Raw genomic sequence first — 11,126 nt, 5'->3', positions numbered from 1 at the left:
ATCTGTACTGTAAAAAAAAACTATTTCATGTAATATTTTGTATTGTAATTTCATATAGTTTTTAAAGACCCCAAAAATAAAATTCTGACTTCTGTTAACCAATTAAAAAAACATAAAATTTCGTATGTTAACTTGTACGACTGGTCGTTATTGTTAATTTATTTTATTAATTAATATGTGGATATTCGCAATTATTTTAAATAAGCATTTGTTGATGGTGTTCTCTTGTGGAAATATTACGTACTAAAATATTCTTCCTGAGGTTAAACTATTCGTTTCGTGAGACACGTGATCTGTGAGAAAAAGGTTGTTTTTACTGATCCATATAGTAAAGTTGTAGAACTCTCATTGTTTTTACAGTCATGGCTTGTAAAACAGTAACGTTGGACAATATGAACCCTAACATAATAAAAATGGAGTATGCAGTTCGAGGGCCATTGGTAATTAGAGCCAGAGAAATCGAGAAAGAATTGGAAAGGGTGAGTCTTCAAAGTTACACTGATGATATAGTATCAGTGAAAAGGTCCGACTCAGCATGTGGGAGACGGTGCTGAACTCGGGTTTCATTGGCACAAATGGATAAGAATGGTGTTACGTTCCCATTGAGACGGGAATACGTATAACTATAAATTATAATATATGATTTGTCAGTTATTGTTTTTTAAGTGTTAGTTCCTACTAATTACTAGAATTAACTGAATACGACTGAGTGAATTTTCACGAGTTTTTGAGTGACCCTGGTCTAGACTTTGAGATTGTTTCCGTTGATTGGCATTTTTGGCTGTTGCATAATTTATATTATAACTTAATTTTTATGGAATTGTAGAATCTCGTTATTTTGGCTGATCAGTCTTTTCTGACATTCAAGCAGTGATACCTGGATGATAAGATTGTTATACGAGGACAGGTTAAGATCTCTGAAAATAAAACTGTTTTATCTTGATAAATGAAGAGATATAGGGTTTCTGATTGAGGTGCTTAAGATTGTTAAGGGTTTTTTGTTGTGTTGATACATCATCGTTTTTTTTTTTTCATATTTAATGGTGAAAATGGTAGGACAATGGAACAAAAGTTTGGCAGGGTAAGAGGCATCTTCAATTAAGACAGTTTTATTTTTCTGATAACACAGTAGTTGGATTTTGGAGTGTTTACTTCAGATATGGTGGATGCAGTAAATTTAAGGGAAACTTGATAAATACATAAAAGATAAAGACCAGATTTGAATTTGTTTTATGGATTTGTTTTGTTTTGGTTAGTGGATGGTACAGTCTCCCTTGTTGTCATTAAATGTTGTGTTGACACATTTTATGAGCAAAGTTTATATTAATTGAAAAACTTTAAAATTATTTTGATTAGCCTACCTATAGCCAGATTTGATAACTCATTATTATTTCTTCATTTACAACTTAAGATTACAAAAGGTCAAAAGGGGCAAGGGAAGCATTTGACTCTCCCATTTTCTGGCAGGATCCTACTCTAAATTTAACTACAATACATATGCTTATATTCATTTCTGATCTCTCCTATATTAAGTTTCTTTATTGTTAGAGCAAAGATAAGCCATTGTATAAGCTGACCATCCTGTTAAAATAGTTACCATTGCCTAAACTTTAGTCCTACTGTCTGTACAGGCTGTAGAGTTTTATGTTAAAGTCACCTGGATTTATAAATTCCAAACCTTTAACTAACTTAAAAACTTTAATCATGCCCTTCTGAGCCCTTCTCTCTTGTAAAAACACATGTAGCATATTTTAACCCTATCTTTAAATGATAACTTTCCACATCTGGAATTATTCTAGTAGCCATTCTCTAAACCTTTTCAACACTTGTATATCCCTTTGTTAAATAAGGTGATTAAAACCTAATACTATATTTCAAATTAACTTTAACCATTCGTGATAGAGTGAATGAAGACTTTCAACTTGTATTTAATAGTCAAATCTTCTCTGCAAAACAACAGCATATACAGTACAATTCAGAATACCTATTAATTTAATATAATTTGCAAACGTTAGAAATTTACTGGATATTTCATTATCAGTGCTTGCTCCAGTATTTTATTCCCCACATAGTTGCCCTTGGTGATACTTGTTTCGTGACACTCTCCACTTACATCAATGGTGCCCTCTATCTTGATACTGTATATAAGTAACTTCTTCTGATAATATCATCACCTTTTCTTGACAAATATTCACTATTTTGATTTTTGTAATAATTATAATCAAAATTTTTTTTAGTTTAGCAGAAGGCGATATACAGCATGAATTCCTGTAATAATATGTCTGACAAGGAGGCAAGTCCAATCCTGCCTCTGATATCTAGTGTTGTTCAGGAATTGGGGGTAGGTCACTCTCATTTGAGGCTGTCTGTGACCTTATCCGTAGTGAGATGGAGACGTATATTTGGTCTGTTTCTGTGATGTTTTGTGGGAGGTTCTGAGGCTGCACTTGTTGACATTCCTGGACATTTTGGAGAAAATTTAGATTCCCTTTTTCTAGCGCCTTCTTTTGCTCTGTTAGCTTCTCCTGAGGCCAACTTGGATCAGCCGCCTCCGGCTCCTTATTTTGGGTTGGTGTGTGTGATGTTTTGGACCTTTCCCAGTTGCTTTTGAGTTAACATCTTCCTTGATGGTAGAAAGATCTGAGGATGAGTACTTAGTTCCATATCCATCCCCTGATATTGCCGTTGGTAGAAAGATCTGAGGATGAGTACTTAGTTCCATATCCATCCCCTGATATTGCCGTTCATGCAGGGAGGTTTATCGCTCAGTTACGTGAAGGGACAGCTATGTCTTGTCTACCACGTTTGTCAGAACAACATGCTTTAGCCTACTGCTGCCAGGTGGAAGCATATTTAGATTCTCAGAGATTAGACCTACTCCTGGAAGTGTGCAGTTCCAGAATGGAGTCTGTGGTCAACCTGAACAGATCACAATTTTCTAGGATTCATCTGCCCCTAACTCTGGTGCTAAGATATTTATAATCCCTACCCTTTTTTTGGAAGCCTGTCAGCAATTGCCACATCAGTTTGTTGAGGAGTTGTGATCCTTGTTAGCATCCACCTAGGTTCAGTTATCAGCTTCTGCACTTTTCCTAGTCTCTTGGCTGATATGCTGTTGGTACTTGTTGAGTTGAGATACATTGTTGGAGGGTATTTGTCTACCTGCTGCCACCCTCCATGAGTTACATGAGGCCCCCTTTATTTTTGTGGCCATTCCAGAGTCTTTGGAATCAAGAATTTATGTTGTCTGTCTACATTCATCCCTGAAATTTTTGGCTTCAAGACTTTCGTTGGCTTCTACAGGGATCATAGTTCTGCCCCTATATGAGTTTCTTGACCCCCAACATCTGTTCCATGGGCCATTGGTATCCAGAATAGATTCTGCCCATAGCCATGAGTTTCCTCTGCTCAGTTGAAACGTTGTCAGTGGTGACTACCATATGCCTTTGGGGTCTATGCGGGTTCAGCTCTGAGAATTTTTGAAAGTGTAGAAAACCTTTATCATGGATTCATGGGTACTACAGGTCCTTGCGTAAGGATTAGTAATTTAGTTCACATCTTCACCACCATTATCCCTTCAACCTGTGATGTTTCCACATCCGGTTGATCATCGGATTTTGGAACTTAGTTCCACAGCTATTGGAGATTTGTTGGTCAAGGGAGCAGTAGAGAGAATCTTTACAGTTCTTCCAGAGTTTTATTCCCATCTGTTTGTTGTACCCAAGAAAACAAGAGATTGGCATCTGGACATCGATGTTTCTTATCTAAATCAATTCCTAGCTCCTCCAAAGTTCACAATGGAGTCATTCCTCACTCTGCATTGGGATTTTTCACCAGGACTGTGGGTGACCAAGTTCAATGTCACTGATCCCTATCTGCATGTTCCCATAGCAGAGTCATCCTGCCACTATCTGTGTTTTGTGCACAAGTGTCAAGTGCTGCAGTTCAGGGTTCTACCCTTTGGACTAGCATCAGCACCATATATGTTCCACTGCATTGTAGGAGCTTTTTTTCATCACCTCCATTCCCTGGGCCTGTGCACACCATTGCATTGATGACTGGTTACGACTGGCACCATCTCTTCAGTTGGCAGAACATCAAACCCAGGTTCTACTTTCTGAAGCAATCAAGGCAGGATTTTTTATTACAGAAATTTATTCTCACTCCAATGCAGTATATTGTCCATCTCATTAGGGCAAACCTGACTCCCATCCAGCTCCATGCTATGGAACAGGCATTCTGACTCTTACTCAAGTCTCCTCCCATTGTGCAAATGGTTCTTTCTCTTCTAGGGATGTATGCATCTCTCAAATTCCTCATTCCTTTAGGATGAGCATACATGAGATCCCTTTAGTGGTCTCTATATGACCAATGGATAATGAACAGCAATCCTCTGGATTCCCATGTCTTCTTATTCAAGATCAACATTTTCGATCTTGAGTGGTGATTAGATCTGAACAATATTACAATAGGTGTTCCTCTGCCACCACCTCGTCCAGAGATCCATTTTTTTAAGGATGCCTCACTTCAGGAATGGTGTGAATATCTCAATGGTCAGGAATTCTGGAGTCTATGGACGGATGACGAGGCTTCCCTACACATCAGTGTTTTAGAACTTGTTGCTGTACAAAAGTTGGTGTCTCAAGATCTGGAATTGTTGAGTGGAAAAGTCATCATTCTTCACTCTGACAATTCCACAGTGTTGTCTTACATTTCCCGTCAAGGGGCACTCAGACAATTTCTCTTTGTTTTCGAACCTTCAATCTTCTATATTGGGCCCACTACCATCATATCATATCAAAAGTGATAAACATAGACCTCAAGATCTGTTTTCTACTTGTTAATTTTGAATCTTGTATTCAAGTTGCTCGTATTGTATTAAGTACATGGTATCAGTCTTTCATTAGATGAAAAAAAGAATACATACAGGCTTAATGACTTTCTATTGATAATATGTCTACTCTGGTTTTTAGTTTTCATTATGTCATTTTTTGAGGAAATTTGTATGTTTGAAACCATTATGTACCAATGGAACAGCTTAAATTTGTATGTTTTAAAACATTATGTACCAATGGAACAGCTTAAATTTGTATGTTTTAAAACATTATGTACCAATGGAACAGCTTAAATTTGTATGTTTTAAAACATGTACCAATGGAACAGCTTAAATTTGTATGTTTTAAAACATGTACCAATGGAACAGCTTAAATTTGTATGTTTAAAACATGTTTACCAATGGAACAGCTTAAATTTGTATGTTTTAAAACATGTTTGTACTAGCATGTTAGTGCTAAAAACGTTATACATGTTTGTACTAGCATGTTAGTGCTAAAAACGTTATACATGTTTGTACTAGCATGTTAGTGCTAAAAACGTTATACATGTTTGTACTAGCATGTTAGTGCTAAAAACGTTATACATGTTTGTACTAGCATGTTAGTGCTAAAAACGTTATACATGTTTGTAGCATGTTAGTGCTAAAAACGTTATACATGTTTGTTCTAGCATGTTAGTGCTAAAAAGTTATACATGTTTGTACTAGCATGTTAGTGCTAAAAAGTTATACATGTTTGTACTAGCATATTAGTGCTAAAAAAGTTATACATGTTTGTACTAGCATATTAGTGCTAAAAAAGTTATACATATTTGTATTAGCATGTTAGTGCTAAAAAGCTAAATGTAAAATGTGTGCAGATGAACATGTTTTGGGATTTATTATGGCTCTAACCATATATCTGTCAATACAAATTACTGTCCAGCTAAACAGCTTATTTCAGGTTGTTTGGAAACCCTTCTTAGAAAGTTAGCCTGATTAAATGTTTTTTGTATCATGAAAACAGGATATGTTGTACAACTAGGCAGCATGTTATCTTGAGAAACTAATTGTGAAATTAAGGTATGGTGAAATAGATATTTAGATAAGAACAAACTGTAGAGCTGAGTTATCGCAAAGGTTAAAACACTTCTTTGTGCTGTGAATCAGACAACACAGCCTGGTACATCAACAGTTAATGGGATTCCTGTCCTAGTGATAGTGCAGGGTTATTTTGTAATATTTTACGCAACTTTACCAAGGAAAAGATTAGCTATTTTGGCATAACATCAGTTTTAAATTGAAGCTGCTCACTACGAAAAGATAAAAGTGAATGATAAATTATCATGTTAATGTCTAAACTTGTGTAAAACACTAAGAAATATGCAAATTATGCTTGGGGGTTTCAACCAGAAAATCATGATGTCATCATTTGATACTTTTGTGAAACAATAAAATGTAATTTATTTTCAGTAAAGTTTAGTTCATTTATCATATGCATTGCTCTTTATCAAATTGAAACAGAAATTATATGTAACTATTAGGACTAACAGTCACTTTCTTTACACTGTATGTTTCAACTACAAAGTAGTAACTATAGTTTTGTGAAGATTGTAGAATTAAAGCAAATGCTTTTCTAGGTAAAAAAACATGTTCTCACAGTGTGAAAATTATTTTATAGTTCTGTGAAAAGAAGAAGAAACTTAATAGTAACGTGTAATAAATCTAGCTTATTTTTAATAATTTTGCATATTGCCAGACACATTTTACAATGTAAAACTGAAGACCTTAAAGCTTAAGCAAAAGAAGAAAACTGATGTATAAAAAAAAGCATAAAGTTATTTGTATATCAGTCAGTTTTATATTTTTCAACTAAGTAGTTCTTTTAATAAACATCTGAATATTTCATGTGCTGGTGTTGTTGACACCAAATCTAATGGGGAAGAATCTTGTGGAATTTAATTTTCTTTCCTGATCACTTTAATCATGTTTAAAAGGATTTGGTTGTATGGATAAATGTACAAAATATTAGATAAAGATTAACAAAAGTCAAGGTACATTTTGTATGGTAGCATGACTAGGGGAAACATTTTTTACATGTACTAATAAGTGTATTAGTTTCAATTTTAATAAACAGCTTTACATGCTGTGAATGTGGGTCATTTTTTTGAAAGACAATAATATTAAAATTAGAACAAAATGACAAATTTTAATTGTTAACAACTTGCTTTCGCTGCACCAGGGTCCAAGCTGTTAGCCTGAGTTTGAAAATAGGGTGCTGAAGTTGAGGAGTTTTAATTTTTAACAACTTGCTTTTGCTGCACCAGGGTCCAAGTTGTTAGCCTGAGTTTGAAAATAGGGTGCTGAAGTTGAGGAGTTCAAGGGTGAAACCTTTAATGGGGGGTGAAATATTCCCCTATTCTGACTTCTTTTTTTTTTTTTTATCCCATTCTTTTAAAAGCTTTGCTCGACATTTTTCTACTTCAATTACATGAACGGTAGTGTCTTTTGAAATATTCTCCTATTCTTACCCTTTCTTATCCCATTTTTCAATTATATTAAAAGCTTTGCTCACCAATTTTCAACTTTAATTACATAAATAGCAGTTTCTTGAGCTTTTATGGATCAGAATAGATGGTATAGAGGATGAGTACCACTGTAGTGAATAGTGCAGATATCAGAATAGATGGTCTAGGGTACGAGTACCACTGTAATGAATAATGCAGATATCAGAATAGGTGGTCTATGGTAAGAGTACCACTGTAATGAATAGTGCAGATATCATAATAGGTGGTCTATGGTAAGAGTACCACTGTAATGAATAGTGCAGATATCATAATAGGTGGTCTATGGTAAGAGTACCACTGTAATGAATAGTGCAGATATCATAATAGGTGGTCTATGGTAAGAGTACCACTGTAATGAATAGTGCAGATATCATAATAGGTGGTCTATGGTAAGAGTACCACTGTAATGAATAGTGCAGATATCAGAATAGATGGTCTAGGGTACGAGTACCACTGTAATGAATAGTGAAGATATCAGAATAGGTGGGCTAGGGTACGAGTACCACTGTAATGAATAGTGAAGATACATTCAACAATATGTTGTTTCTATTAATGGCCACATTCCTTTTCATGTAATAAGTAAATGATACCTGCCAGCTTGCTGCCATGTGTAGAAAAAGCTGTACCTTTTTTTTTCTGTTGGTGTATTTTAAATTGGCAAGGAACCATTCTATTTCTGGTATTATGTAAAAAAAAAATAATGACGGGCATGAATCTGAAGTAACTGTTGTGCTTCCAGTGCTTGAGAATAAAAGTCATCTTCTTTGTATATATTCTGAAGGATCAATTATTGGGTATCTCAATTAAAACTCAGTTATTTTACTTGTTGTTTAACTTACTGAAAAAATGTTAAAATGGACGTTTGGCTAACTATGAAGTTACAACTTTGGAAATGCTTTAGAGAAATATTGATAAAATTGTTTTGAGGAGTATTCTGATTTATAGAAGTGGTTTATTGAGTGCTTCCGTTGTTTTTAATTGATGAATATCTGATGTTCTTCATTCTGAAATGTGCATGCCATGGTGGTACCCGGGAAAAAAAAATTAAATATTCACCTTTATCACTGATCATGGTTACTTGTTACTTCTTTGCAAAGGTGAAAGCTTTGACAGACTTTTGTCACAATATGCATGTCTATGTTTATACAAGGCCCAGGAGAAGGGGGTGCACCTGGTTCAAATTGAGACCTGACATAAAAACTGAAACTGAGGGCTTTAAAAATTTTTATACATTTTGTTACAAAAGGCTGAAAGGATATGTAACCCTTGTATCCAGAGCACCACCAAACATGCTTTGTATTTATTTCTGATTATTTTGTGAACTTTCCCAAGATTATGTGTTGTATTGAAACACACTTTCATGTTTATTGCACTTCAATTTCATGTCACTTATTCAGCTTATGTGTTTAACTTGATGTATTTGTCCAGATATGATTGATCATAGTTTATAAACATCTATTCAGATGTTTGGTATTCTTTCACTCTAAGGATTTTATTTGATCACTAGCAGTCGTTTACGTTTGACGGGCACTATTACATCATACTCAAATGCATCTATAAAATGAGTTTTGCAAGGACTTGTTAGAGCCCCCACCAATTTTATCAAGAAAATATGTTCTTTTGAATTCAGGTCCTACTATTTGTCATGGTAGTAACCATGCAATCAGCTGTTATTTGTATACACAGACAAGCTCACAGATAATTTTGTGTGACCCTTTTGCCTGCTATGACACCAGTATTTTAATTTTAATTGGCCTAGATTAACAATGTTAAATGTGCAGTAATATGATATTTTCAAACTACGTTGTATGTAGACACAAGTATTTGTAACTGAACAACTAAGTTAATGACTTAAAGTTTAAATTACAAAATTGAATTTTAATTATTAGCAAATTCAGATGAGCAAGATGAGTTTTTGCCTTTGATAAACTACTTTCTGCATGTCATGTGGCTGCAAGGGTTGCCATATTGATCAGAGTTCTTCATAGTTTTGTGGCAAGCTGTGAACTTGACACAGTTTAGCCAGCAAAACTGTTTTGTTGATAAAAAAAAGACAGTACAATTCAATACACATTAACTTTTGTTGTCTATGTCTGTAAACAAAGGATCAAAATATGACATCACCCTATTAACAGCCCCTGTGTACTTTTTGGTGGGGGTTGTTTACAGCCCTCATGCATTTTTCAAATATTAAGGACTGCACTATTACATGTAGTTATCACTGCAGACTGTAGACAGTAGTTTATATGATTTTTTCCAAATGCAGCAAATGTTAAAAACTAGGCAAAACAATTCCAAAAAAGTTTTACACTATGTGACCAAAAGTGGTTGGGAAGATCAAATTTCTATGGACACGTTAATGGTGCAACAGAACTAAAAACCTCCCATTGCTTTCTCTATTCAAGAAGTTTTGTGTCTGTGAAATAGACTTTTTTAACATTGTGTATAATGAGATATCCAACAAAAGTTAAGAAGTCAGGTACTGGTCTCCATCGAGTGAATAAGTGTAAGTATGCTATCTCAGATCCTTTTCTGATGGTTATGCAAATATTTGAAAAGTTTCAGATGAAGCAAAGTATTGTTAATCTTATCAAGAACATTACTTTGTATTCATAAAGGAAAAAAACATGCAGTGTAAATTGTAAATGAAGTTTTTCATTGAACATTAACATGCTCTTTTCCACTAACAGAAGGTAAACATATAGTGCACATTTTAAATAAAACTCTTCATTGACACTAAAGTGCTTTTTCCTCTTCACTGTGCTACCCTACTGACAACCCTGATTATGTGCTTCAAGTAGTTTGGGTAGTTTAGGTGACACTAATCAGTGTAATTGCTGCTCATAGATACTTGACTACATTGATAAATCAATTAAGTGGCCCAACTTTAGTGCTCTTGTTGAAATTAGATATCTGACATCAGTCATGGTTGTGAAATCAGTTTTGATGGGAGTTTTACCAAGTGAGAAAACTGTCTGGTAGTGCCCTCCAATAAACCAAAGATGTTCTTGCTATATTTGGGACATCTACTCACAGTGTGCTTATAATGAGGAAATTTTCTAAACTTTGAAGATTGGCTCATATACCCATAGACTTGAGACTAAAAATTGAAGTAAAAATACAAAAAATAAAAGGTATCTTCAACAAATGGAGAGGAAGAAGCTCAGAAGCTGAAAGTAAGAAAATACAAAGTGAGATTAGATGAGAATGAGGCAGTCAAAGACCCGAAGAAGAATTATCTCAAACTGTTAAAACAGGATCAAGTGTCCATTTTAACGAACAAGAGACGAGTAGCAAATAGGTCAGAAAAATAGGGAAAATACACAAGAAGAGTTTCTTTCCTCTGGGTGGCCCCCAACGGCTCATTGGTTGTGGACTTATAACCCAAAAATCAGGTTTCAGTACCCATGGTAGACACAGCATAGATAGCCCGTTGTGTAGCTTTGTGTTTAATAACAAACAAAAACATTGAAAAAGAACCCAAAAAGTCATTCAAATACAAGTTCATGAAAATTGCTGTTGAAACATAATTCCTCATATTATCTTCTAGCCTCTGTGTATGTGAAATAACTATTTTGGTGTTTGCATGCATTTGTACTCAGTGATTTATTTAATGTTAAATCTTTGGTGTATTTTTTTTATATACTGTTTTATAATTGTTAGGTGTTGTTCTGTATTGTTACGTCTCCGTTCGTTAATTAATTTTCCGTAACTTCGTTCCGACGAAACTTTAGCAACACAAGTCC

The 11,126-nt window shown here is 34.6% G+C and overlaps 1 protein-coding gene across 1 annotated transcript in view; it reads left to right on the top strand.

The window, feature by feature from the left end:
* Positions 1–264: 264 nt before the first annotated feature.
* LOC106471681 (alanine aminotransferase 2-like) overlaps positions 265–11,126 on the top strand; it is a 58,857-nt gene continuing 47,995 nt past the window's right edge. Inside the window, exon 1 of the mRNA XM_013932297.2 lies at positions 265–479. Within this exon, the coding sequence (XP_013787751.1) occupies positions 363–479 (117 nt within the window). The 5' untranslated portion in view covers positions 265–362. The remainder of the gene's footprint in view (positions 480–11,126) is intronic.

The sequence above is a fragment of the Limulus polyphemus genome, unplaced genomic scaffold (genome assembly GCF_000517525.1).
Source record: "Limulus polyphemus unplaced genomic scaffold, Limulus_polyphemus-2.1.2 Scaffold4785, whole genome shotgun sequence".
In the NCBI taxonomy this organism is placed as follows: domain Eukaryota; kingdom Metazoa; phylum Arthropoda; class Merostomata; order Xiphosura; family Limulidae; genus Limulus; species Limulus polyphemus.
This window is presented reverse-complemented; position numbering and strand designations above follow the sequence as displayed.